This window comes from Chiroxiphia lanceolata, chromosome 3, assembly GCF_009829145.1.
Source record: "Chiroxiphia lanceolata isolate bChiLan1 chromosome 3, bChiLan1.pri, whole genome shotgun sequence".
NCBI lineage: Eukaryota > Metazoa > Chordata > Aves > Passeriformes > Pipridae > Chiroxiphia > Chiroxiphia lanceolata.
In genome coordinates, this window is record NC_045639.1 from 116,295,116 (window position 1) to 116,322,308 (window position 27,193).

A 27,193-nucleotide genomic window follows, 5' to 3' on the forward strand; every position below is an offset into this window, starting at 1 on the left:
CCAGGGACGGGAGCGCTGCCTGTAAAATTGTTCCAACTCTATGTGGATGTGGAGAACCTTGTTTCAGAGAGAGAACCTTGTTTCAGAGAGAGAACCTTGTTTTAGAGCCTTTGAAGGACGTGAACACACCCCCTCAACAAACCCATTTGCAGAGGTGTGAATGAACCTTTGTACAACTTCATCCCTCAGGATTAATGATGGCAAGTCAGATATGTTTATATAAAAATAAATTATTTATTATGATAAATGATTAGGCAAAAAGATCTTAATCAGAATTATTTGCTACACAGTATAGAAGCTAAAACTGCTTATACAGTATAGCGTACTATATCAAAGCAATTATATTAAATTATATAATATATATATTAAATATATTAACATTATATTGATATTATATTAAATGATTTAATTATATTATTATATTAATTGATATAATATTAATATTATATTAAAGCAATTATATGAAAAGAATTACATTAAAGCAATTACAGCAAAACAATTATATTAAAGCAATTATATTAAAGCTAGCAAAAAGAAAACAATTCTTACATAGAGATTGATGTTACTCACCCAGACCAGTGTAACTGGACAAATCTCTTTGGCTCAGCCTCGAGGGTGTTAGCTGTATTATAATCATACATTACACTTTTACATACAAAATTATCACAAAAATCAGTTGGAATTTAGTTAGCAGCATTAAACAGAGCATAATATAGAATCAGCTATTGATTCTGGCAAGAAACACTGTTATAATTTCAGTTTATGTATTCCTGGAGTGGTTGGTATCCTCATTTGCTGGATTAGGTACCACACTCATATATGGAGTGATTATTAATAAAAAACACATTTTGATTAATCACAATATTATAACAACAGGTGTAACATTATGTGCAGTTGAGGATGGTCCAAAGGAGTCAATCCCACTTCCCTTCTGTTCTCCATCCCTTGTCACTCCCTCCAGGCCGTGGTGTGTTTTTGTCAAATCACCATGGACAGTGATGAGCATTTTTGGAGTGTCCTTCCCGTTGTTGTACCAGTGTGTGTGGATCAGGGTGTCCCAGCAGTTGTTTAACCAGGGTGGTGTCCATTCCTACAGGCACTGATTGTGCTGGAAGGCTCCCACTTCACCTTTTGGAGCTGATCCAAGGGGCAGGGGGCCAAGAGAGCTGCTTAAACAGGACGACCCGTTGGTCCCTGAGGGTTATTTGTCTGATACAACACAGAGGGGAACCTTTAATACTGTTCAGGTTCGTGTGGCCTGAGGGAGCCTTTCACCAAACCATTCCCAGCTCCACGACCCTGTTGGCTTGGGAGTTACAAGGTGCATGGAAAACCCGTTTGCTGCTCCCCTTTGGGGACCAGTCTTGTGCCATCACACTGCTGAACTGTGGTGATCCATTGTCACTTCTGCAGTCTGGGACAGGGAGACTGGAAAACCAGTTACTGAGTCCCGAAATAGCAGCTTTGGCATCAGCCCAGAGACCACCCCCACACCTGTCAGTGTGTCCCTACAGCCACTGGATGTCCCCAGAGGGACAATAGAATCGATTTGCCGAGTGGACCCGAGTGTCCTGTTATTTTTGATTTGCCAAGGTAGTGCCAAGTCTGGGTGATTTTGTCCTAATTGGCACTGGGGACATTGTGTGGGAGTGCCTCTACACATCTTTCTGGTCGGTAGCCAGCCTCCAATTTGTGCTGCAAAAAATAAAGCTTCCTGTCCTGTTTGCCCTGATTTAGTGTGGCCACTCCCCCCAGCTGGTACCAGTGCTCAGGATTTTCCAGTTGATCAATTTTTAGTGTTTGTCATCTGATCCACCCGGTTGTTCCAATCAGTCTGTGAGGCTTTATCCTGGGTATGAGCTTTGACCCACCTGTGTGGATTGGTGGGGATTGAGCCTGTAACAACAACCATTTCCAAAACTCCTTCTGCTGAGCCTCCTTTCCATTCCCTTGACAACCCAGCGCTTCCCACCGACACAACCACTGTGTGGCACCAGCCCAGACTGCACAGGAACCCACACACATTGTCTTTGTTTTCCCTTTTACTGCCAGCAGTGCAGCTTTCCAATTTCCCACCTGTGCACTTCCCATTCCTCCTTCTGCTGCTTCCCTTCCCGTCTGAGTGTTGAGCAGCTGCTCTGTCCTTCCACTTGCCATTGCTGTGCTTGGCTGAGGCATCAGTAAAACCCCTTTAACTGCAAAGTCTGGTGTAAGTGCAGGAGCACCAAGCAGAGGACTCTGTTCATAGGGCTGGGGCAGAGCCAGCGTGTCTGGGGTCACAGCTATTTGTGGTTTGGAAGGTTTTGTCATTCCCTCAGTTGTGTCTGTTTGATCCCTGACTCCTGAGGCACAGGCACACCATTTGTGCACTGCTGGGCTCTGTGCAATCCCATCTGGGGCAGCACTGCCCTTCCTAATCCTGGCTAACGGGTTAAAAGGGCCTTGGATTTGCACGGATTGGTGCTGGGGAATTTTTTCTCCTTATTGAAGAGCTCGGGTCAGAGACAATAATCTCCTTTCCCAGTCAGTTTATCTTTTTTCAGTATCTTTTAATGCTGTGGAGCTGAACTTTAATGGTTGTTTGGGTCCATTTGGGCCTTTCTGGAACATTTTACAGTAAGTCTCATGTTCAGCAAAACCCCATTCAACTCTTACAGGATCACTGGAGAGAACTGGCCCAAGTGACTGATATATTTTTAGCTCTTCTATCAGTGTTTGCAAAGCCTGTCTGTGTCTATCAAGGCACTCCCAGGTCTGTTTTTTCCTCTTTAATGCATACAGGGGTTTTGCTACAATAGAAAATCCAGGAAAATTATTTCTCCAGCATCCTAAAGCACCCACGATCTTTTGAAGTTCCTTTTTAGTAGCAGGGGTGGGTATAGCATCTAATCTTGTAGTGGTTTCATCTGGGACTGCAGCCTGACCTGCAATCCAGCAGGTTCCCAGGAATTTCACCTCTTCAGAGTGTCCTTGGCCTTTGGCAGAGGGCACTTCTACCCCCTCCTCACTTAATTTATTCCATATATCCTGTGCTGTTTTTCTTGCTGCACTTTCCCCTTCACCCCCTATCAATGCATTATCAATGTATCGACAGATTTGTGTCCCTTCCAGGATTTCTCTTTGTTGAAGGAGTTCAGGTAAAGCCTCGTGTTCCATTTTAGGTGAATGCTGATCCCCGTGGGGCAGGTGATTAAAGGGGTATTTTATTCCTTCCCAAGGAAATGTAAATTTAGGTTTGTCTTCTCCCTGCAGTGGAACCATGGAGAACATGTCCTTTACATCTGGAACTGCCATCCCTTCTTTGGCTGCAGGAGGAACAGGACACTGTTTGATGCTGGTCACAGGAGAAGCAGGTAAAACTGCAGCCATTTTAAATAGATTAATTTTCCTATTTTTTTTCCCGGAAGATTTGCTATATGGGGTGTTTGGTGGGCCCAAATGACCAAACATTCTCTTTGGGCAATTGCCAAACTTTTCCTTTAAGGACACCATATCCTAAAATGTTTTCTTCGTGATCTGAAATTGCAAAGGTGTGTCAGGTCATTCACTTTTCCCCAAATAACCCTAAACAGACTCTGGCAGGATAACAGACAATACTCTGTCCCTTGAATCCCATTATCAGACCCTTTTTCTCTCAAAACTTCAGTTTAATTTTTCAGCCTCTGTGGGGGTGATCAGAGATATTTGGGCTCCCGCATCAATTAGCAAATTCAAAGGTTGCTGTTTGGGTCCCACTGGTGAGTAGATGTGGGGCCCATCCTTACTGGACCATTGATAGGTCTGGGTGAGGAGGCCCAAAGTTCACCCAGCACTCGGTGGGTTGTTCCCTTTTGTGTCTCTGTTTTCTCAGAAGGGTCGTGAGGTGTGTTTTTCCTGAGGAGGCTTTTTGTTATTCCTGTTTCCCTCTTGCTGTACTTTGACTGAGTTTGCTGTCACTGCACTGGGGGGTCCCCTGAGAGCTGCACTGGGACCACCTGAGGTCACCGTGTCCTCCAGGCTCCTTCTGCTGTTCCCCTGAGTGAGGAGGGGGTTTGGATCTTTCTTTTCTCTTGGGTGGGTTATGTTTAAATTCAGAAGGTCTCCCTGTTGCAGTTTTTGTGCTCCTCCCAACAGCCTGAGTTTGCTCTCCAGGATGGTTTTCCCAGCCCATTTCCCTTGCATGGTTTATCTAACCATGAGAGTTCTGCCCCCGTGGGGATCGGTCACCTCACGGCCTGTGGATCCTGCGAAGGTTCACTGTGCATCACACCTCTGCTGATTCCACCTCCTCACCCCACTAAGTATGTTTTTAACATTGTTGGGTCTCCTCTCAAGAGAGATCTCAGCACATCAGGGTCCAGCTCTGCGAGGTTGGGGTGTCTGTGCTGGCACATCTGGGCATCGTCTGGAGGCAAAGCTGCCTTGGGGCCGTGGGGCAGATTTCCTGAGGTGACCCTGTGGGTGTGGAGCTGCTTCTCTTCCCAGAACATTTGTTCCTCCTGCCCAACACGCAGCCCTGCTGGTTATGGAAGGGGTTGGTTGGCAGGCTCAGGTCCCAGATTTAATGGGACTCCTGGCCCCCGAATGCAGCACTCTCAGTTCCCTACAGCAACATTCTGGCTCCCCAGAAGGTTCACACTCCACAAATACTCAGTCTCTGACTCACCTGGTTTTCGTCCACATTTTTCCTGTAGGTTTGCCAGTTGCAGGGGGTCCCAGGGAGTGGTTCTGACCGTGTTCTCCCTCTGACCTCCCTGAGGTCCTTCAGACACTTTGGTCTTAATTGTGGGTCTCATTTTTCGTTCTGGAACCTCTTCCTCTGCAGGAGGTGGGGGTTCAATTGTTTCATCAGAGTCCCACTCTCCCTCATCAGCATTTTCCTCAGGGCTTTCCCAAATATCACCATCCCAGTTCCCAGGTGATGCTATTAATATTCCTATTTTACTGACATCCAGAGGATTGGGGGCTTTTAATAATGTCCATTCTAATTTTTCTTCCAAGGTTTTTTCTTTTCATTGGACTCTTTCAACTGTTGTTTTAATCGGTCGTTTTGATGCTGTAAAGACAGTTCTACACGTTTTCTTTCTTTTATTTCATCTCTCAGATTATTAGTTTCTTTTATCATTTGTTCTCTCCATTGCCACAGAGCCTCTAAGCACAATCCCAATGCATGACTGATGACACCTTTTCCCTTTTTATCTTTCTGTGATCTCCGGGTTTTGTCTAATTTCTCTTCTATCCCTTCCCACTCACACCAATCTCACACTGGCCCAGAACCATCAGTGTTAATGTGTGTCCTGGGCCTCTGGAAATATCCTGTTAGGCCTTTTGTCTGTTTCTCAGAACTGGGATGGGATGGGGAGTCCCTAAACCCTGCAGTGAGGGAGAACACAGAAAGACTGAGCCCTTCCCAGTTTTCAATTCCCTCCTCTCCAAGAACTCCTATCGTGGCTCTGGATCTCCACCTCCTGCCGACAGCGGGAATGTCATCTCACAGAAACAATTCCCCTAAGAATCGTCTCTCCTCTGCTCTGGAGCCAGGCTGGGAGATCTGGGGGTGTTCTCCTGGAGAAGGGAAGGATCCAGAGAGACGTGAGAGCCCCTTCCAGAGCCTAAAGGGGCTCCAGGAGAGCTGGAGAGGGACTGGGGACAAGGGCTGGAGGGGCAGGACAAGGGGGAATGGCTTCCCACTGGAGAAGGGGAGATTTGGGTGGGATATTGGGGAGAAATTCCTCCCTGTGAGGGGGGGGAGGGGCTGGAATGGAATTCCCAGAGAAGCTGTGGCTGCCCCTGGACCCCTGGAAGTGTCCAAGGCCAGGTTGGACAGGGCTTGGAGCGACCTGGGCTGGTGGGAGGTGTCCCTGCCCATGGTAGGGGGTGGAATGGGATGAGCTTTCTGGGATAAATGATCTTTTTTCACATTACCAACACTGGAGCTGCATTAGCAGAACAGCCAGACATCAACCCTCTCCAGTGAACTGTTAAAGATCCCTCCAGTTACCAGACAGACGGACAGAGGCAGATAATGTCCCTGGAGCTCACCTGATGATGGTACTGAAGATGTCAAGAGCACCCAAGGGCAGAAGGCTCAGTCCCAACCTCACCATTAATTAAACCCATCAACAGCAGGGGCACAAACTGGGGTTGGACACCCCCTGTCCCCACCCCCTGTCCCCAAATCCTGATGTTTCCCCTCCAAATCCTCTGCCCAGGAACCAGGAGCACAAACACCTAAAGCTCTAAGGAGGTGCCAGTGCCCAGACCCGTCCTGGAGCCTGTTCGACCATCGACACCCCCAAACACACCCAATCTGGAGCCTGTTCTTCCTGGGACACCACCACCTCCCACCACCACCACCTTGCCCCTTCCAAGGGCACAGTGGTGGGCACGGTACCCCCGATGCCCCGGCAGGACAGGCCAGGGAACAGCCACGACATGGAGGAACAGGGTACCCCACAGCAGCCCCCATGGCAGGGGGTGAAACCACCACCAGGGGTGGATTAAACAGCAAGTGGAACTGCAGGGCCCCCCAAGACAGGTACCAGCAGCTCCAACCTCCTGCCAGCACAGCCACCACCTGGGCTGAGGGGGTGCACCAGAGGGTGCCCCAGCACCAGGACACGGCTCCAACACCTGGAAGGTGCCGACACCCACCAGGCCCGTCAGAACCCGACCCCATCCCAGTCACACCGTGACCAGAACAGCCAGGAACCCCCTTCCCTCTGGGCACAGGGACAGCCCTGCTGGGGCCATGGAGGGAGGTTGTGCCACAGGGCAGGCGGGATCACGGTGACCCCCGGCAGGGACCGGCCCCCTCCCCACACCACACACCACCCCCCTCGGGGCGAGGGACGGAGCCGGAGCCGCGGGTACAAAACCCGGTGCCGCGTCTTTATTGGGGGGCAGTGGGGGGCCGGGGGGCGGCGTGGGGGGCCGGGGCGGGTGGTGTGGGGCGGGGGCGTGTGACAGTGGGGCAGCGAGGGCTGGGGGGTGCTGATAAATAAGGGGGCGGGTGGGGGGGGTCCCGTCGGGGTGTGGGGACCCCCCGGCCCAGCTGTGCCCCCGCCGGGGGCCCGGCGGCTCTAGGGCTCCTCGGCGTCGTAGAGTAGGGCAGCGCTGAAGGTGGTGAGGGGCTCGTCGGGCGCGTGGGCCAAGCGCCCCGACACCAGCTCCACGCACAGGGTCTCGCCGGCCGCCAGCGGCAGCAGGAGGCTGAAGATGCCGAGGGCACCGGGGCTGGGGGCCTGCGCAGCCACCGGCCCCTTCTCCAGCCCCTCGGGCTGGAATCCGGCCGAGTCCAGGCGGGCGATGCCGTGGCCGGAGCGGGACAGGACGGCCTCCAGCCCCTCGCCCCGGTGCCCCGTCAGCACCGCGCTCACCAGGTACCGCCCGGGCACCGGTGCCGTGAACGTGCCTGCGGCAGGAGGAGGGGATCAGGGACCCCCAGGAACCCCCGGTGCCCCCAGAGTGGGCTCTGCACCCTCGGATCCCCTGCAGCACCCCACGGCCATGGGCACACCCTGGGACAGGCACAGCACCGCCCAGATCTCCCGGCCACCATCACACCTGGCATCACAATCCCCCTGTGACTGTGCAGCCCCCTCCCACACCAGAGCCCCCGCTGTAACCTCCATCACCCCAAAACCGCCCCACAGCCCCCCGTGCCCCCGCCCGGCCGTGCCGTGGGCTCTCACCTGTCTCGGGGTCGTAGGCGCCGCCGTCGTTGAGCAGCACCTGGTCGAAGAGGACGGTGCCCGGCTCCGTGCGCTGGGTGCTCAGGGCGGCCGAGAAGGCGACGCGGGGCACCGAGCCCGGCTCCCCGACCTCGCCTGGGCACCGTGTCAGGACAGGGCACTCCTGTGCCCCTGCCCCGGGCACCCACTGCCACCCTGTACCCTCTATCCCCCTCCCAGCACGCTCTGCCCCCAGCCCAGCAGATGCAGCCCCCGCTCCCCCTACACTGTGTCCATGCGACCCCTTGACCATGTGCCCCCCCCGCACCCCAGCCCCTCTGCCCCCAGCTGCCCAGTGCCCTGTGCTCCCCCATGCCAACCCAGACACTCCCTGCTCCCCTTCCAGTCCCACCCAGCTCCCCACATCTGCCCCAAGCCCCCAGCCCCCCATGCCCCCCCGCACCCTAAGCCCCCAGCCCCAGCCCTACCTCTCTCTCCGGGCAGCCCTGAGGGAAAAGACGAGGAGGGGCTGCAGGGTTGGCTTGGGGTAGGACCCCTGGGCACAGGGTCCAGCCATGCCAGCACTGCCCCACTGCTGCACCAGGGCACAGGAAGGAGGCTGATCCTTACCAGGGGGGCCCACGGAACCCTGCTCTCCATCCTTTCCAGGAGGCCCAGGTGGGCCGCGAGGGCCTGTCTCGCCAGCAGGTCCAGCAGGTCCAGGGGGGCCAGGGGGGCCTGGAGACAAGAGAGAGTTAGAGCCACCCTGGCCCCATAGCCCTTTCCCTCACCCCACAGACCCATGGTTGGTGTCCCATGTGTGATAACCCCATGACTGGCGTCCCCTTGTCCCCACACAGTGCAGCTCCATGGCCTGGAGCCTTCTGTGGTCTTGTGTCCCCACACCCCACTATCATGTTCCCTGGTGACTCCATGTTCCCATATCCCTGTGACCCCACACCTCCACCACCGTTCCCACAGCTGTGCACCCCCGTGAAGCCCCATGGCCCGCCGTGTCCCCACAGTCCCGGGATGCCCTGTCCCCCTGCAGTGCCCGTGATGCCCCGTGTGCCCCCATCCTGCAGCCCCTCAGGCCCACGACGCACTGTGTCCCCACAGCCCCGTGTCCCCCGCAATGCCGCACATCCTCCCACGTCCCCACACCCCGTGTGTCCCCCCGTGTGCCCTCTGCCCACGCACCGTGGCGCTCCAGCTGTGCCAGGCGGTTCAGCTCCCCGCGCAGGTGGCCCAGGCTGGCGTTGAGGGCGCCGAGCCGGGGTGGCAGCTCCAGCGCCTTCTCCAGCAGCGCGGCCTGGGCGCGGGCCGTGGCGTTCAGGTCCCGCACGGCCCCCCACAGCCCGGCCACGTGCCGGCCCAGCCCCTCGCGGACGCCCCGCAGCCCCCCGGCCACCGCCTCCAGCTGCTCGCAGACCCCCTCCAGCTTGGCCACGCGCGGCTCCAGCCCCGCCGGGCAGCCCCCGGCCCGCGCCAGCTCCCGCGCCAGAGCCTCCAGCCGCTCCTCGCTCTCGGCCTGTTGTGCCGCCGCCGCCGCCTGGTCCAGCTCGGCCACCACGCGGTCGGTGATGGAGCCCAGCTGGCGCTGCCGGGCGTCCTGCTGATCCAGCGCGTCCTGCAGCCCCTCCACCGTGGCGTTGAGGTCGCTCAGGGCCCGCAGTGCCGCCGCCAGCTCCCCCCGCAGCTCCCGCAGCTCCGAGGGTGACGTGCCCCCGAAGACGCCGAACCCCTCCAGTGGTGCCTCCAGCTCCCCTGGCTCCGTGGGGCCGGGCTGCAGCTGCTCTGGCTCCCGGGGGGTCAGCGGGGCACAGGGTCGGGCGCAGGGGTCACCGCTCAGCCTCTCCAGTGCCGCCTCCAGCTGCCCCGTCCGGTTGCGGAGCTCCTCCAGCTCCTCGACCAGTGCCTCTCCCTGTGCCCCCAGCAGCCCCCCCAGGGTCCCGGCCAGCCCGTCCCCACGGAGCCCCTCGGTGTCCTGCGGCTGCCGGAGGTGGGGGCCGAGCGCCCCGTCGTGCCCGTCCTGCCCCGGGCAGGGGTGGCCGCAGCGGGCCAGCAGCCCCTCCAGCTCGTCCAGGCGGGCTCCGCGCTGAGCCCCGCTGGCCGCCAGCCCCTCCACCGCCCGGCTGAGGTTGGCCAGGCGCCCCGGCAGCCCCCCCGGCCGCCCCTCGGGCTCGGAGGGCCACGGGCCGGCGCGGGAGGCGTTCAGCCGCCCCTCCAGCTCCGTCAGCCGCCGCGCCAGCACCGGCCCCGGCCCCGCCGCCGGCACCGGCAGCCCTTCCAGCCGCCGCTCCAGCTCCGCCAGGCGCCGGAGCACGTCCGGGGGTGGCGGGGCAGGGGGGACAGGGGCCAGGCGGCTGCTCAGGCTGCTGATGTGCCGCTGCACCGACTCCACCGCATCCCGGTTGCGCTTGTCCACCGAGCCCACCAGCTTCTCCAGCGCCCGCATGCGGTCCCGGTCCTCGGCCGCCTGCCGCCGCAGCCCCTCGGTGCCGATCGTGCAGGCAGCGCACAGCTCCTGCAGCCGCCGCTCCAGGTCGAGCAGTGACGCGGTCCCCGGGCCCCCCGGCGCCCCCGGGCCGTCCCGGCCGCCCTCGGTGCGGCGCAGGCGGGTCTCCAGCTCCTCCAGCCGCTTCTGGACGTGGCTGAGCGCCTCCCGCACCTCGGCGGGGGCGGCCGCGTCGGCCGGCTGCTCGCCCCCGGGGTGCCCCTCCGGCCCCCGGGGCGGCGGCTCCTGCCCGGCCCGCAGCTCCTCCACCTGCTCGCTCAGCTGCCGCACCTGCTCCTCCAGCCGCCGCATCTTCTCTGCGTCCCCGCCGCCTGCCACGCACCGCCAGATCAGGGTGTCACACCCCCCTGCCATTGCTTCCCCTGCCACTGCGTCCCTCCACCACCGCGTCCCCCGCCCCAGCACTACCTTCACCCCCCAGGCCGCTGAGGGTGTTGCCGAAGCCGGAGAGCGTGGGGCGGCCGGGGCGGGGCAGGGGGCGGCCGGTGGGCTGGGGGGACGCTGGCGCGGGTCCCTCGGTGCAGTCTGGGCCCGAGTATCCCTGGCAGCAGCGCCAGGCCAGCTCCGACACCGTCCGCTGGGCCACCTTGTAGCGGGGCCGCAGGAAGCTGCGGTACCTGTGGGTGGAGGGGACAGGGAGTTTGGGGGGTCCTGGGAGGGGTGCGGGGCTTCCCCGGGGAGCCAAACCCAGCACAGGCTGCAGCTTGACCCAGCGGCGCCTCCGTCTTGCTCAACAGCCGGCGGCCCGGGGGGCTGTCCCTGCCCCTGTCCGGCTCTGTCACCCCGTCACCAGCATCGCCCTGTCCCCGGCATCACCCCAACACCGGTATCACCCCATCACTGGCCCGAAAAGCTGCTCGGTGTCCCAGGGTCCTGGCTCTGCTTGGCCAGGGGGACAGAGGCCGGTCACCCCCCGGCACCACTTGAGGTCACTGGCTCTTGCGCAAAGGTAAACACGACCCCGGGGCGGGTAAACACCAGCGGCGGCAGCAAAGCCGCGGTCAGCCCTGGCTCTGCGCTGGCCCCCCAGAGCCTCCCTGGAGACCCCCAGCCCCATCCCGGCCCCACTCACGTCAGGACCCGGGGGCACTGGAGCTGCCCCCAGGGGCAGGGCTGATAGTCTGGCTTGATGAAGCTCTCGACACCGTCCTCCACCACACAGCTCACACTGCGCGTCACCACGTAGGCACACCAGTTCCTGCCGGAGGGAAGGGGTCAGGGCACGCACCTGGAACGTGCCGGCACCGGGCATCGTCCTGGCACACACCGGGCATTGTTCAGGGATAGACCTGGCGTGGTCCCGGCACACACCGGGCGTCATCCCAGCACAGACCCGGCATTGTCCTGGCGCAGAGCAGGCACCAGCATGGACCTGGCATCATCCCAGCACACACCAGGCATTGTCCCGGCACGCACCTGGCACAGTACCAGACCAGACCTGGCATCATCCTGGCACACAGCCAGACATCGTCCTGGCACAGAGCAGGCACCGGGCACTGCCCCGTCAGAGACCCAGCATCACCCCCTGCACCAGGCATCCCCTGGCACACACAACCCCCCCCCGGCACACACCGGCTTCCCCAGCAAAGACTGGTTCCGCTGGGCACACACTGGATTCCTGGCACATGCTGGCCCCCCGGCACAACCTGACCCCCTGGGCACACCCCGGATCCCCCGACACGCTCCTGTGCTCGCCCAACCAGCCCCACCGGTAGCACCGTCACAGCCCAGAGCGGCGGGTTAATGGGCCGGATCCTGCCCTCCTGCAGCCCCTCTTCCCTGCTCGGCAACCTCACAGGAGCAGCCGCAGCACCTGACCACGGGGCAGCCCCTGGGAGCCCTGTGGGGATGGGGGCTCTGCCAGGAGTGGGGTTCTGACACCCCATCACATCGTGCTGTGGCTCCCATGCTGCCTGGCACAGGCATCCTACATCCTCCCCCTCCCCATCACTGCCCTTGTGTCCCCTGTCCCCTCTGTGCCAGTGGGGCAGGAGCACTGGGGCAGCCACACACTGGGACTCCGACCGGTCACAGACTGTGGGGATCCCTGCCTGAGGTGCAGGACCCCAGCCCAGCCCAGCCCCACAGGCTGCAGGGACCCCAGCCCCACGGTGTGGGGCTCCAGCCTGTCCCCGTCGCAGCCTTATATGGTCCGAGCCCGGGGCCCAGCCCGGCCCCCCTGACCCGTCCCCAGCGGTCCCCCGGGGAGCAGTCCCCGGCCCTGGGACCCCGCCGCGGGGCCCCGGTGCGGCGGCCGGTTCCCGTCAGCCCGGCTGGTTCCCCTCAGGCCCCGGCTGGATTCCAGCTCCTCCCCGGGGGCCGCCGGGAATTCCTGCGCCGACCGACGGCCCCCCCTCGCCTCCCCCCTTCACTTCCCAGCCCCGCACCCGCGGGGCCCTGGGACCCCCCGGCTGCCCTGGGGTCCGACCGCCCCGCCCCGGGGCTGTCCCCATCCCAGGAGCGGGATGGGACCGGAGCCCCCCTGAAAGGGCAGGACGTGGGGACAGCCCCGTACCCGCGAGCCACGGGGATGGGGCGCTGCACCCGCCGACCCGTGGGAAGCCCCCGCTGAGCCCCCAAAGCCGCAAGTAAAGGCTCAGCCGTATCCGTGCCCCACCAGGGAGCTGGGGGTGCCCGACCCACGGCCCCCCTCCCCAGGCACTCCATGCTGGGGCCACGTCCTGCCACCCGCCGGGGCCGCCGTGGGGCCGGGGCAGCTCCAGCCCTGCGGCCGCGCTGCTGCGGCGCCGATGTGGCCGCGGTGTGTGACCCCAACCCAGCGCGGGGCCGCCCCCAGCCCTGCGCCCCGCCAGCGCCCCGACCCATAGTCACGGGCTGCCCCACGACCGCCCCGCGCTGCCCACGGCACGGGATGGGACGGGGATGGCGATGGGGTGGGTCCGGGCCCCTCTCCCCTCCCCGGCAGCGCTGACCCCCGCGTGGATGCCGAGGCGGGACCAGCCCGGGATCCCCGCGCCGCGGCACCGGCTCCCGGCCCCCGCCCTCCACGTGCGCCCACTGCCCACCCGCCGCGGGGCCAGGGGTGACCCCCCGGTCAGGGGAGCCCCCAGCGCTGACCCGGCCCCCGGCACGGCCGCTCCCGCCGCCCCCCGGGTTGGACGTGGCACGTGCCGGTGCCCGGCCGATGCCGGGGTCCCCGCGGCGTCGGGGTGGGGGCTGCCCCCGGTGCCCCCGCTGCCGCCCGTGTCCCCCCGGTGCGTCCCGGTGCTCTTGGCTCCTACCTGTGCCGGCCGGCGGCCCGGGCACCGCTGTGGGCCGCGGCCGCGCCGGGGGTGAGCGGGGCGGCCCCGCCGGTGTAGAGGCTGTACCGGGGGGGAAAGTTGGCGGCCAGGGCCTGTGCGGCCAGGAGGCACGGCCAGAGCCAGGGGGCCATGCTGGGCTGGGGCGGCTCCGCTCGGCTCGGTCAGCCCGGTCCGGCGCGGCTCAGGAGCGCATAGGGTGTCCCGTCGCGGCTCCGCGGCTCTGGGCGGCTCGGCTCGGCACGGCTCGGCTCTGCCCTCCCCCCGGCCGCCCCTCGGCCAGCCCCTCGCCGCCAGGGCCGCCCCGCTGCCGCTGCCCGCCGGCGGGGTCCCCGGGGCCCCCCGCTTCCTGCCCACCGCCGCCCCCGCCGCGGCCGCGCCGGGCACCGCGGCCCCGCCGGCCCCGCCGCCGCCACATCTGCTCCTCGTTAGGCCGGGCCGGGGAAGCCAGAGGGGCCGGGCAGGGGGCCAGGGCGCGGGCGGCCAGCGGGGCGGCGGGGCTACCGCTGCGGTACCGCCACCGGCACCGCCACCGCTCCGCCACCGGCACCGCCTCGCACGGTGCCCCGCGTCTCCCCGGCCGCCGGTGCCCCCGCCCCGCGCCTCTGCCCCGGGCACAGCCGCGGCAGGTCCCGGCACCGCATCCAGCACTGCCACGTCCCTGTGTCCCCGTGTCCCCGTGTCCCCGTGTTCCTGTGTCCCCGTGTCCCCGTGTCCCCGTGTCCCCGCGCCAGGTTACACGTCCCGGTGCCGGTGCCGAGCCAGGCGCTGCCCCGCGCCCCCAGCCCAACCCTGACACCGCGCTGAGGACACTGGGGGCACTGGAGCAGCCGGCGGTGACACCGCGGCCACCCAGGGCCACCGCGGTCCTAGGCCTGCGGTGACGCCATGGCTTCCCCGGACCGCGCGGTGACGTCACGGCCTCCTGGTGACATCACGCCTTGGCTCCGGCCCCACGGTGACGTCAGGGCGCGGGAACCCCCCGCCCTCGGGGAGCTGCGAGCGTGGGTTAAGCACAAACAGCTGCCGGCAGCTGGAGGGGGGAGGGGACGGGGAAGGGGACAGGGGGGAAGGGGGACGGGGGGTGGGGGACACGGGGCTGGGCTTGGCCAGAGCCCAGCCATGGGCTGTCCCCAAGGGGACGGCGTCACCTTCTCTGTGCCCCCAGAGGCCGTGGGGGGCAGTGGGGGTCCTGCAGGGCTGTGGGGGGCCGAGGCCCTGCCGCGTCCCAGGGTACTCCAGCCAGCGCCGGGGACTTGCGGCCGAGCAGGGACAGTCAGTGGGGAGACTCACTGCTGGGGCCCCCCGGCTGCGGCCCATCCTGCACCCAGCCCAGTATGCCCCAATGCACCTCAGTGCACCTCGATACATCCCAATACACCCCGGTACACCCCACCACATCCCAGTACGTCCTCCTCATCATCATCATGGCCAGGCTTCGCGAACGAAGATTTGGGAAGGGCTCTACCCACATTTGCTACAAGCGCGCTGGTGGCTAAAAAGGCCAATGCGAGGCAGGTCCGGTTACAAAAGGCACAGCGGAAAGACCCCCAGCACACCACAGTATACCCCCGCCCAGTACATAGCCCAGTATCCCTCACTACCTCCCAGTATATCCCAGTACAGCCCAGCAGATCCCAGTATGCCCCAGTACGTCCCAGCACAGCCCAGTGCAGCCCGTCCCGCCCCAGCCCCGCGGCACTGCCCGCTGTCATCAGCTGTAATGAGCTGTCATTAGTGTCATTAGCGCTAATTAGCCGCGGCCGCCCCGGGGCTCCCCGCCCCGCCCCCCGCCGTGGCCCCGCCCCCCGCCTCGCGCCGCGCCTTGTATGGAGAAGGAGCCGCCGCCGCTGCCAGGGGGCGGGCAGCGCCCGAGGGGGCGGGGCCAGGGGTGAGGGCCACGCCTCCGCCAAGAGCCCCGCCCCGCCTGGGGCAGGCAGTGACGTCACCGCGCACTCGGGTACTGTGACGCCACAGCCTCAGACAGGAGTGACTTCACCGCCAGGCCACGCCCCTCCCGCCGTGCCCCGCGGCCGGAAGTGACGCGCGGCGCGGGGAGACGTGTCGGAGCGGCAGGGCCGGAACGTGAGCGGGGGGGACACCGGGGGGGACCGGGAGGGGACAGGGACCGCACAGGGACCACGGGTGTGCTCGGAGGGGAAGGACCGACTGCGGGGGGCGAGGGGCCTGTAGCGGGGGGGGGTCCCTGCGCGGTGCCAGCGTGTGTCCCCCCGCAGGATGATCACGGACGTGCAGCTCGCCATTTTCGCCAACATGCTGGGCGTCTCGCTCTTCCTCCTTGTCGTGCTGTACCACTACGTGGCCGTGAACAACCCCAAGAAGCAGGAGTGAGGGGACCCCCGAAAGCCCCGGCGGCGCTCCCCGCCCGCCCTCCGTCCCTCCGGGCCGCACGCGATGCCCCGGCCGCGCTGGGCGCGGGGCCGCGAGAGGCGCGAGGCCGAGCTTATTCCAAACCAGTTTTAAAGGAAACACGATGATACAAGACTAAACAGTGTGACGTCGTAAAAGCCCCGGACCCTTCCGCCAGGCCCGCGGGGAGGGCCGGGGCGGGTGCGGGGGGATCCCCCGGCCTGGGGCTCAGCGCAGCAGGAGAGGAGCTGCCGGCAGGAGCTGGGTCAGGGGGGGCCGGTGGGCAGGGGCCGCGGTGGGGCACGGCGAGGTCGGGGGGGCCGCAGCTCCCTCTCCAGCGCCGCAGCCCTTGCCCGAGTGCGGCCGGCACGGGGCCGAGCAGGGCCAGGGGCCCCCGGGCTGTGCCACAGCCCCCCGGAGCCGCGGGGCCGTACCTGGGGCCGCGGGCCCCTGCCCTGGCACGGGAAGGGTCCCTCGGCGCTCGGCACCCCCCCGGGGGGCACGGGGGCCTCCGGGCAGAGCCCTGTGGGACAGAGACCGGGGTCAGCAGGGCAGGGGGTTCCCGCAGGCCCTTGTGCACCGACAGCCCCAGGCCTGAGGGTGTCGGGGTCCCAGCCCCCCCACCTGGCAGGGGACTCGCTCAGGGCTCCCACCACCCCCCTGTCAGCATGGGCTCTGGGGTGACACCACACCACAGCACCTACCCAGGCCGCTCCAGGGCTCTCCGGGCGTTCAGCTTCATCGGGAGCACCTGTGGGAGGGGGGCACAGGGGAGAAGAGGGTTGGTGCCAGGAGGGGTCTTTGTCCCCAGTCGTACGGGAGCTCCCTGGGGCTGTGGGGGTCACACAGAGCTGGACCCCTGCCCCTGGGGTGTCCACACAGTTTCAGGAGGGCACTTGGGGCAGAAACACCTGGCAGAGCCCCACGGCTCAGGGGGCTCTCAGCCCTAGGGGGTGTTCCCCCAAAGGTGTTCCCCCAAAGGTGTTGCCCCAGGCACCCCCAGGCCAGGCTAGCAGAGCCGTGGGGCAGCCCTGGGTCCCCTCCCTGCGGTGCCCCCGGTACCTGCAGCAGTGCTGTGCCCTGGAGCTCTCCCACACCTCGCTGGGCCTCCTGCAGTCCGTGGCTGGTGCGTGGCATTACCTGGGTGCCCACGGGCAGGGTCCCTGTGTGACAGAGGAGACAGAGCTCAGCCCGTGTTGGTGACGAGCTGTGTGCCATGGTGGGGGCACTGCCTGCCCTGGGGGCACGCAGCCATCGCAGGGCACCTTGGCACGGCCTGGAGACACCATTCCCACAGTGGCAGTGGGCACAGAGTCCCCCTCCCTGCCAGCCTTGCCAGGCCCAGGCCCCCCTGCACAGCCCGACACCGAGGGCCATCCTGGCAGTGGCCAGTGCTGGAGGGAGGATGTGATGGGCACAGAGCTCAATCCCAGCCCTGCTGGTGCAACAGGCTCTACCCCAGCCGGGCCTGGTGGTCCCACAAATCACTGCCCCTGGCTCCAGCCAAGTTTCCAGCCTGGTCTCTCCTGTGGCACTGGCGTGACCGTGCTGGCCAGGCCTGGCTGGCAGTGAGGACCAGGGGGACACAGCTCCGGACCAGGGGATGTCCTGGATCATGGGACACCCGCTCAGCCAGGAAAGCTGGGTGGGAGAAAGGGGGGCCTTTGGGGGCCTGGCTGTGGTTGGCCATGCTGAAGGAATACCTGAGTCACCTCAGCTCTGCTCGCAGTTTCAGCTCTCCCAGTTAAACTGTCTTTATCCCAACCCAGGAGTTCTCTCCCCATCCCACTGGGGAAGCAAGCAAGTGGCAGAGAGGCCGTGCTGCCCACTGGGGTGAAGCCAGGGCTGTGTCCCGTGGGGGTTGGACAAGGTGCCCAACAGCCAAGGTAGCCATGAACAGCCACAGACCCTGCAGCAAACGAGACCCTGCAAGCAGGAACCTGTGCTGGGCAGGATATGCCAAAGCCACTGGTGCCAGTGGGAGGTACTGAAAAGCAACAGCTGGCTTCACCTGGGCCAAAACAGCATAATTCAGTGACCAACCCCAGACAGCAAAGGCCAACAGCAGACAAGGGGAGTCACTGGGGGGCTGGCAGAGACCTGGCACACTGACCTCCCTGGGGTGTGGCCAGGCTGGAGTGGAAACTAGGAAGGAAGTGGAAGGATGGGACAAGACCAGGGTAACAGGATCCTCACCCCGTGCCATCCAGCCCCCAACCCATCACAGGTTCCGAGCATTCCTGGTTCCTTCCCAGCTGCCTGGGAAGCAGAGGCTGGGATGGCACAGCTGGGAGGTGCCAGTGCAGGGCTCGGAAGGCAAAGCCATGGGGTCAGAGCATCCCCAGGCCGTGATCCCTGTGCAGACCCGAAGGAATAGACGGAACAACGTGCCCATGAGAACATCAGCCTTTTATTTCCTCCCACCGCGTTCTCATGGCAGACAAGACACAGTCACAACAGAGGGCTGGGCAGCAAACCCCGAGGACAACACGACAGACACGGCAGAACACAAGCACAGCTTCAGGCACACCCAGTCACACAGGCAGCCCCGCCCCCGGCTCCGGGCTCTGGGGGCAGGGGATGGGAGCAGGGCCCTCCGGGGCTTCCCCTGGAGCCCAGCTGAGGCACGGGACCCCGAGGGGCCTGGATTGGCACTGCCTGCCCCCTGCGGCCCTGAACCCCTGCCCCACGGTGAGAACACCGGCACGGGGGGCACAGCCAGCGCCTCGCCTGGTTTTGGCACTCCACTGCAGCACATCAACCCAAGAGGACTCACCACGTGTTGGAAGCCCCCAGTGCCTCATGCCAGCCCTGCCAGCCCACCTCCCCACAGCCACAGCCAAGGCCACAACCTACTGCTGCCCAGCCAGTGTCTGGGAAGGGGAAAGGCACTTTGGTGTGTCCCCACTGGCCTTTGGAATGCTTTGGGAGAGGCAGGAAGTCAAGCAGAGGTTTTCTGTGCTGGTTTCTCCAGAAGCCCTGCAGGCCCCACACTTCAGGGGGGGTATCTCCCCACTGCCCCAGTGGCTGGGATCCCCCTCATCCCGATGGAGCAGCAGCAGCTCCTGCCCGGCCGGGGCTGCAGGACCGTGGGGCGGGCCAGAGGGGCCACAGGTCTCCCTGCTCAGGACTGCCCCATGGGGATGAAGCCCCTCACACTCACAGTTCCACACAAACCACTGTCACGCTGTCCCAGCCCAGGTCGGGCTGGCCCCGAGCTCCCTCAGGGCCGTGGCCCTGCCCAGCAGCTCGACAGGCTCCGGAGCAGGCGCGCGAGGGGTCCCCAGCCCGGCTTACCTCTGCCCGGGGCCGGGGCGCCGCTGCCGCTCGGGGGGCTCGGGGGGGCCGTGGCCATAGCTGGGGGCCTGGGGCTGCCGAAGGTGAAGCTGGGGGAGGCCCGGATCCGTGGGGAATCCTGCTGGCTGCCCCCGCTCCCGCTGGTGCCGTTGCTGAAGCTCCTGGCGCGGGCCAGGGAGTTGTCAGAGGCCGAAGTGGGCAGCCCACTGCGGGGGTGAGAGATGGGGGTCAGCCTGGTGTGGCAGGGGGGTTCCCCTCTGCGCCCCCCACCCACTGTCCCAGCCCAGCCCTGAGCACAGGGTGGCTGTGGCTGAGGCACCACCTCTGGCAGAGTCCTGGACTGGTGAGCAGCTGGGGACAGGGATGTCACCAAGGCTGCCCCGAGAGCTGCAGCCCCAGTGTCCCATGTCGTACGTCACTGCCCCAGCAGTGTTGTCACAGGATTCTCACTCCCTCACCCCCAGACACAAATCATAGTCTCACTGAGGTTGGAAAAGCCCTCGGAGACCATCAGGTCCAACTGATCCCCCACCACTGTTCTGCCACCACTAACCCACCTCCCCAAGGCTTTTAAATTCTTCCAGGCACGGGGACTCCACCACTGTCCTGGGCAGCTCTGCCAGGGCTGGACAGCCCTTTCCATGAAGAAACTGGTCCCAATATCCAACCTGAACCTCCCCTGGTCCCTTCCTCTTGTCCTGTACCTTGTTCCCCAGGGGCAGAGCTTGACCCAGCCCACCCATCTCCACCCTCCTGCAGAGTGAAAAGGCCGCTCTGAGCCTTCTTTTCTCCAGGCTGAGACTCCTAAATCGCTCAGCCGCCTCCATCCCAGTCCAGTGCTAGAGGGGATGCAGGAAAGACACTTTCCAGGCTACTGGGCCAGGTGAATCCCAACCAGTGTCACCCCTGCCCCTTTCCCCACCAACAGCTCGGAGCACAGGGACCGACACCTGCGGCTCCTGGAGCTCTGCAGGGCCAGGCCCCGGCCGAGCAGGTGACCCTGGCAGGTGACTCACTTGGGGACATTTATCATCTCTAAGTGCTGTTATCCTGCAGCTCCCGCGCTCGCCCCAGCCGGCCCTTACGTGGAGCTCCTGGGGGGGGTCCCGGCCCCTTCTCTCCTCCGCGGGCCCCCCCCCGGCGCTGCGCAGCCCCCGCACGTGCTTCAGCATCCAGGCCCGCAGGTTGCCCAGGCAGGTGTGCTCCGACAGCACGATCCGCGGCCACGGGTTGCACTCGGCCATGTCCAGCGCCGCCACCGCCACCGCCCGGCCCACCTGCACGGCACAGGGCACGGTGAGGGGGCATGGGGGGGGACACGGCCCGGCCCACCTGCACGGCACAGGGCACGGTGAGGGGGGACAGGGAACATGGCCTGGCCCACCTGCACAGCACAGGGCACGGTGAGGGGGCATGGGAGGGGACACTGCCCGGCCCACCTGCACGGCACAGGGCACGGTGAGGGGGCACAGGGGGGGACACCGCCCGGCCCACCTGCACGGCACAGGGCAAGGTGAGGGGGGACAGGGGGGGACATGGCCCAGCCCACCTGCACGGCACAGGGCACGGTGAGGGGGTGCAGGGGGGACACGGGGACAGGAGGGCGTGCGGAGAAGGAGGGCACAGGGAGAGAGGGGCACTGGTGAGGGGGTCACAGGGAGAGGGGGTTTTGGGGAGGGCGGGAGCACAGGGAAGGGGGGACATCGGGGTGGGGCAACGGTGAGGGGGTCATGGGGAGAGGAGGGGATACAGCAGCAGGGAGGACACTGGGGAGGGGAGGCAGCTCCCCAGAGCACAGGGCAGAAAAGCACGTGGAGAAAAGTAACCCCAGCCCTGAATCCCAGCCCAGCCCCCCGATCTCATCCCCTGCCCTGGCTCAGCTGGGCCCCCTGTACCTGCTCAAAGAGCTCCACAGTGTAGCGGGAGGGGAAGGCGGGCGGGGGCGGGGGGCTGGCGCGGCCGTTGTCATGGCAGGCCCCCGGGATGCTGTTCACAGAGCGCCCCGAGTTGTAGTTGCACTCCAGGGTGTAGCTGTGGGGCACAAGGGAGCCACTGTCACCCCATGGACCCTCAAGCAGGGCTGGGGTGACCCCGCATGTCCCTCTGGGAGAGCCACTTTGGTGGAGCTGGGGCACAGGAAAGCGGCAGGGTTTGAGGAGTGTGCTCTGACAGCAGGAATGGCCCATCCCCTGAGCAAGGACGTGTGGACACACCAGAGATCAGCGTGATGGGAGCTTGGGATGGAGCTTGTGGGGGCCTAAGGGTGGCACCCAAAGTGCCTGTGAGGGGACCTCTCAATCACCTCTGGAAGGTGATAGAGAATGGGGGATCCCTGATGGAGAAAGGGAAGTGTCTCATGTCAATCCAGGGAGTGGGCGGCCACAGCCTCCCCCCAGCCTCCAAGGTGTCCTGGAGTGAGCCCTCCCAGAGGCAGGAAGGAGAAGAGGGGCTGGGAACTGCTGGCTGGGAGGGCTCCCATCTGTCCCACTGGCCAGAGACAGCTCCAGGGCCAGTCCAGCAGAAAACCTGAGCAGCTCCATCTCTGTTTGCCTGAGGCACCACACAGTCACTGAAAGCACTCCCAGCACCTTTTGGAATGTCGCTGTTGGATCAACCCTGGGCTGCTCCAGGCCAGCCCAGAGCAAAGTACCAAGCCCAAGCTGCTGTGTGTGTGTTCCTGTATGGCTGGATTGGTGTGTCCCTGACCCACCAGAGCTGGGCACGGAGCAGGGGCCGAGTGCACGGCAAGCACCAAGGAAACGGGAGAGAACCTCCCTTCTGTGGGTCTGGCTGCCAGTGGTGTGTTCCCAGCACAGAAACGGGCCAGGAATATCCCATCCCACGTGGGAGGGGGCGGATCATAGGTATCCCCGGCTCCTGGGATCACAGATGGGCTGAGGCTGGAATCTCACACACAGCCACGGGGATTCTGCGCCCACGGCAACTCAGCTTAATTACAGCTCAATACAGACACGAATGTCTCGGAAAGAGAATTCCCCCTGGAAAGCCATCCAAGAGTGGGGAGGAGAAGCCAGAGCAACTGCAGGAAGAGTGTGGAGAGGGAGGAGGGGGAGGGCTTGGCTGAGCCTCTGTCTCAGGAACACAGCAGCACCTGGCACAGCCAGGCCTGGCTTCTGCCGACCTGCCCCGGAGCCATGCAGGACAGGGCGGTCCCACGGAACTGGTTCCTCCTTCCCCCAGTCCCATGCCCAGCACGAGCACCCAGTGCCAGGCTGGACAGTGCTGCCCTACCTGTGGATGATGCCCAGGGCCTTGTAGACGGCCACACGCCCGCTGCCCTCCTTGGACTGCCCGTCCCGCTTGTCCCGGGCGTACATGTTCTTCTCCGAGAAGTTGCAGCCCGTGAAGTCAAAGTGAGGCGAGTTCAGGGAGATCAGTTTGGGGAACAGCATGTTCTCCACCTGTGGAGAGCAGCAGGGGTGATGGGAAGCCCTCAGCTCCAGTGGGACCAGTGCCAAGTGTGGAGATTCACCAGGGTTGGCTGGACTCGCTCTGATCCAGTTCCAGGGTCTCACAAGCTCCAGCTGTGCCCAGAGGATGCTGCCCAGCCCTGCCCACCTCGCACTGGGCTCTCCTAACAGCCAGCTGGGAGGAGAGGAAGGGAGCCCAGTGGCACTGCTCTTCCCCACCCTCATCCCTCAGGAAAAAGGCAACTGCTGCTAGCCCACACTAGCTCCTGGGGAAAATCTGAGACCTCCTAGGGGAGGAGAGGGAGGGGAAAGGAGAGAAGGAAAGAAGGAGGAAGGGAAGGAGAGGAAGAAAAAGAAAGAAAAGTAAGATAAGGAAGGAAAAGAGAAAGAAGGGAAAAGGAAGGAGCTGTGACAGGGATCTCCGTACCCCCCTCCCAGGAGTGGCAGAGCAGCAGGAGGGTCCCAGCAGCCCCGGACTCACCTGGTCGTTCTCGTCGCTGAAGCTGTTTCCGTACATGAAGCAGCCGCGCTTGGACGCGTGGCCGTGCAGGTCCACGTAGTAGGCCAGGCCGCTGTCCCGGGGTGCAATGGGCTCGGGGGGCTCGGTGGCCTCGGGCGGGGGGGCTGAGGGAGGCCTCTGCACCCCCTCCTCACAGTGCTGGTCAGTGTGGCTCGAGGGCAGGATCCAGGCGGGCCGGTCGGTGCTGTCCGGGCGGGAGGCGGTGCCGGCACACCAGGCGCCGGGGGAGTTCCGCGCGTTGTTGGCTTTGTCCAGCTCCGACAGCGCGGCCTCCGCCTCTGGGACGGGAGGGTTGGGGCATTTTGTGCTCAGAGAGCTGGTGCCGAGGGGGGAGACAAACGTCCTCCAGTCTGGGGAGCCCGGCAGGACGCGGCTGTGGATGTGGTGGTAGAGCAGCACGGCCTTGGCCCCGTACACCGCGGGGTGCAGCTCGGCGTCGGGGTGCAGGTACTGCCGGTTCAGGTTCACCCCGCGGGAGTCGGTTCTGCAGCAGGGAGAGCAGAGACGTGAGACCCTTCCAGGGCGCCCTGGCAAAGCTGAGCTCACCTCACAATGCCAACACTCCAGCATCTGTCCTGGAGTACAACAGCCAAACCACCCCCTCGCAGCCAGGGGCTGCCCCAGAGCACTGAGGACCTCGGCAAGGCAGAGCCTTGTGTGATATCCTAGAGAAGGGAATGCAGCTGGGGAAGGGGCTGGAGCAGCAGGAGTGACTGAGGGAGCTGGGGGGGGCTCAGCCTGGAGCAAAGGAGGCTCAGGGGGGACCTTCTGGCTCTGCAACCCCCTGACAGGAGGGGGGAGCCAGGTGGGGGTTGAGCTCTACTCCCAGAGAACAAGGGACAGGACAAGAGAAAAACAGCCTCAAGCTGTGCTAGGGGAGGGTTAGGTTGGATATAGGGAACAATTCCTTCATGGAAAAGGCTGTCCAGCCCTGGCACAGCTGCCCAGGGCTGTGGTGGAGTTCCCATCCCTGCAGGGATGGATGTGGCACTTGAGAACATGGTTAGTGGTGGCCTTGGCCGTGGGGGAATGGTCGGACTCAATGGTCTCAGAGGGCTTTTCCCACCCAAATGATTCCATGAAACATGGAGCAGTTTTCCAGGCAGGAGAGCCCAGCCCAGCCCCGCACTCACCGGTAGTGGCCCCGCACCACCCCGTCGGGGTTCAGCATGGGGATGAGCTTGAAGACGAACATCCGCCGCAGCATCTGGGCACGGGGATCCTCCTCCCGCAGGATGAAGTCCAGGAAGCCATTGAAAACAAAGCTAGAGGGGGTTTCTCCTGGGTGGACTCTGCTGCTGAGGAAAAACACCTGGGGACAAGCAGACAGGGGTGAGGGGGGTCGCTGCCTGCCCCCCGACACTGCAGGAGGGTCTCGCAGACTCTGCTCCCCACGCTCCACCCAAACGCTCCAGCCCTTGGGGACACAACACAGTTTGGGTCACAGACACGAGAGTGGCAGCAAGGCACCGACACAGGGGCCACTGTGGGGGCTGCTGACCCCCCTGTCCCCAGCACAGCCCCGATGTAGGCACGGCCACTCACCCTCTTCCCGGCGAAGCGGCGTGGCCGGGGCGTGCTGGTGTCTGGGAAGAGCTTGTCCAGCCGCGGCTCCCGCTTCTCCTGCATGCCGTGGCACGAGGTGACTGTCAGCAGGTCCACACGCAGCTTGTCCAGAGAGTGGCACAGCAGCTCCCGGTGGTAATAGACGGAGTCCAGGGGGCTGTGGGGCGAGGAGGGGCCTCAGCCACACCCAGAGCGAGGGGGCTCCCGGCTGGGCACTCTCCCACTGGGAAGGGATGAGAGGGCTGGGAAGGGGTGTGGGGGGCACACCTGCTGGGGGACATGTGCCTGCAGTCCTGGAAGCGGCCGTCCAGCTGTGCCAGCATGTCCTGGCACTCGGTGTAGGAGAAGGGGTAGCAGAAGGCAAAGTAGGTGGTGGCCCCGCGGTGCTCCAGGAACCGGTGCACGAAGGACAGCACGAACTGCGTCTCCACCATCTGCCACAGACATGGAGCAGGGCTGGGCACAGGGGCAGGGCCACCCTGGCACAGCCCCCACTCCCCTCTTCTGGCATCGCCCTTGGCTATCCCCATGGGAATCACTGCCCAGCCAACACCCCTGGTGTCCTGGCACACCAGGCTGTTCCCTGCAGATCCTTTGGCTCCTTGCTCACCCCACCAGTGAAACCAAACCTGTCCTGTCCCGTGTCAGGGGGTGGAAGGGATGCTGCACCCCTGGAAGTGTTCAGGGACAGGTTGGACAGGGCTTGGTGTGACCTGGTCCAGTGGAAGGTGTCCCTGCCCAGGGCAGGAGGTGGCATGAACTCTCTAAGGTCCCTTCAGCCCAAGCCATTCTGGGATTCAATGGCTCTGGTTCCTCTTCCATGGAACAGAGGGTCTGCTGGGAAGGTGGGCACTACCTCCCCAGGGCAGCACACGTCGACCAAGGAGCACTCAGAACAGGAATCCCTTGGGCAGCTCCCACCACATCCAAGGAACCTCCTGGGAATCTCACCCCTTGGCTGTGCCTCCCAGGGCTCCCCCAGCCTCCCTGGCTGTGCCCCCCACTGGGGCAGCAGCACCTGCTGCCACAAAGAGCTGTTTTCTGGCCACTTTGGCACCTGGTGAAGGGGAAGAGAAGCACCAGGAGTGCTCGGGGGGCAGTTCTGTGTTCCCCCACTGAAAACACCCCATGGTGTCCTGTGCCCAGCCACAGCTCCCCGGACCCTCCTCTGCACAGCCCTGGGAAGGGACTGTCACTAACCCCCTTCCCCTGGGGGTGCCAGGGACAGCCCAGCCACTCCCCTGCCCCAGCAGAGTGCAGTGGTCACCCCGTGGCGAGGGAGGGGTGTCCATGTCCCCCGACCCCCCCCGCCCCGTGTCCCACCTGGAAGCTGGGCCGCTGCCGGATGCGCTCCCAGCGCGGGCGCACGGGCAGGGTGCGCACGAAGGGAGCCATGCCCTGCGCGTACAGCCGGCTCTGCTTGTTCATGTTGAGGATGTGCAGCTTGATCAGCTTCCCCGGGGCCCCCCCGCGCACGCTGAAGTAGAACCAGGACCTGGGAGGAGGCAGGAGCGGCGCCGGCTCAGCCCCTGCTCGGGGGTGTCCCCCGAGAAGTCCCCCCACCTCCCCCCGGGGGAGGGACCAGACCCCCCGAGCCTCCTCCCAGGGCACCCCGGACCCCGCTGGCTCCCTCAGCCCCTCTCCTCCGCCCCCCAACCTCACGGACCCCCTCCCCAGGGCACCCCTACACGGTACCACCCACCCACCCATCCGGCCCTGTCGAACCTTGTCTGTCCCCCGGGGGGGCTTAGATCCCTGAGGGAGAGGGATCTCGCTGCCCCCGAGCCCCCTCTCAGGGCACCCTAATCTCGCCGGCCACCCCCCAGCCCCTTTGCTCAGCCCCCCAACCTCGCCGACCCCCGTTCCAGGGGCTCCCTCGCCCCGCATCAGCCACTCCTGGACCCCGCCAGCCCCTTCCCCGGGGAACCCCCGACCCCAGCGCCCCCCGTACGGTACCAGCCGCCCCTATTCGCTCCCGCCGCCCGCCGTTACCTGTTGCCGTTCTCATACTCGGTCTGGGCGCAGTCGGGCCGCGTCCACACGTTGAACTCGTAGTCGGCGGCGGGGAGCGCGTTGGCCCGGGCGGCGGGGCCGCCCCCCGCCTCTGCCGGCCGCACCTGCTCCACGTGCGCCAGGTTTCCCGAGTCGAAGCGGGAGCTGAAGAGGAGCCCCCCGCAGCGGATCTCCATGGCCCGGCGGGGCCGGCCCCGGCATCGCCCCGGCGCGGCCCCGGCACGGCCGGTACGGGCCGCCCGGCAACAGCAACGCGCGCGACCATTGGCTACCGCCTCCCAGCAACGCCGCCGCCCATTGGCCGGCGCCTCGGCAACGGCCGCGGCGCCCTTAGGGCCGCTCCGCCCCCCTGGCCACGCCCCATGCAGACCACGCCCCATGCAGACCACGCCCCCAGGTACCTTCACACCTGTCCGTGCTCACCTGTACACGGAGCACAGGTGTGTGCAGAGACACGTGTACACGGAGCACAGGTAGGTGTGTGCACAGACAGGCACGGACACGTGTACACAGAGCACAGGTGTGCCCACAGACAGGGACAGATGTGTCCGTGCTCATGCGTGGCT

General features: G+C 64.2%; 3 protein-coding genes across 5 annotated transcripts; 1 reads left to right on the top strand and 2 right to left on the bottom strand.

Moving 5' to 3' along the window:
* Nucleotides 1-6,955: 6,955 nt before the first annotated feature.
* Nucleotides 6,956-13,649, bottom strand: EMILIN1 (elastin microfibril interfacer 1). Of its 3 annotated transcripts, none has more exons than XM_032683802.1 (8): nt 13,413-13,649; nt 11,243-11,368; nt 10,579-10,787; nt 8,853-10,481; nt 8,283-8,390; nt 8,141-8,158; nt 7,674-7,808; nt 6,956-7,393 (listed from the first exon to the last, which is right to left on the bottom strand). In XM_032683802.1, exons 1-8 carry the CDS (start codon nt 13,562-13,564, stop codon nt 7,062-7,064), a joined length of 2,709 nt encoding a protein of 902 aa, XP_032539693.1. In that variant the 5' UTR covers nt 13,565-13,649; the 3' UTR covers nt 6,956-7,061. The 3 variants fall into 3 exon arrangements, with proteins under 3 accessions (XP_032539693.1, XP_032539692.1, XP_032539694.1); XM_032683801.1 differs by lacking the exon at nt 13,413-13,649 and adding an exon at nt 11,482-11,832; XM_032683803.1 differs by lacking the exon at nt 13,413-13,649 and adding an exon at nt 11,460-11,832.
* Nucleotides 13,650-15,463: 1,814 nt separating this feature from the next.
* OST4 (oligosaccharyltransferase complex subunit 4, non-catalytic) lies at nt 15,464-15,940 on the top strand. Its single transcript, XM_032683805.1, has 2 exons — nt 15,464-15,515; nt 15,668-15,940. The coding sequence occupies exon 2, from the start codon at nt 15,669-15,671 to the stop codon at nt 15,780-15,782; it is 114 nt and encodes a 37-aa protein (XP_032539696.1). The 5' UTR covers nt 15,464-15,515; nt 15,668; the 3' UTR covers nt 15,783-15,940.
* Nucleotides 15,895-26,856, bottom strand: AGBL5 (ATP/GTP binding protein like 5). The gene is given in 14 exon segments (XM_032683804.1): nt 15,895-16,323; nt 16,505-16,551; nt 16,863-16,963; nt 19,098-19,303; nt 20,183-20,230; nt 20,232-20,374; nt 20,993-21,128; nt 22,350-22,519; nt 23,010-23,532; nt 24,182-24,360; nt 24,594-24,771; nt 24,882-25,048; nt 25,938-26,109; nt 26,607-26,856. Coding segments are annotated over 14 exon segments (2,562 nt in total). The 5' UTR covers nt 26,804-26,856; the 3' UTR covers nt 15,895-16,028.
* Between the last annotated feature and the right edge of the window lie 337 nt (nt 26,857-27,193).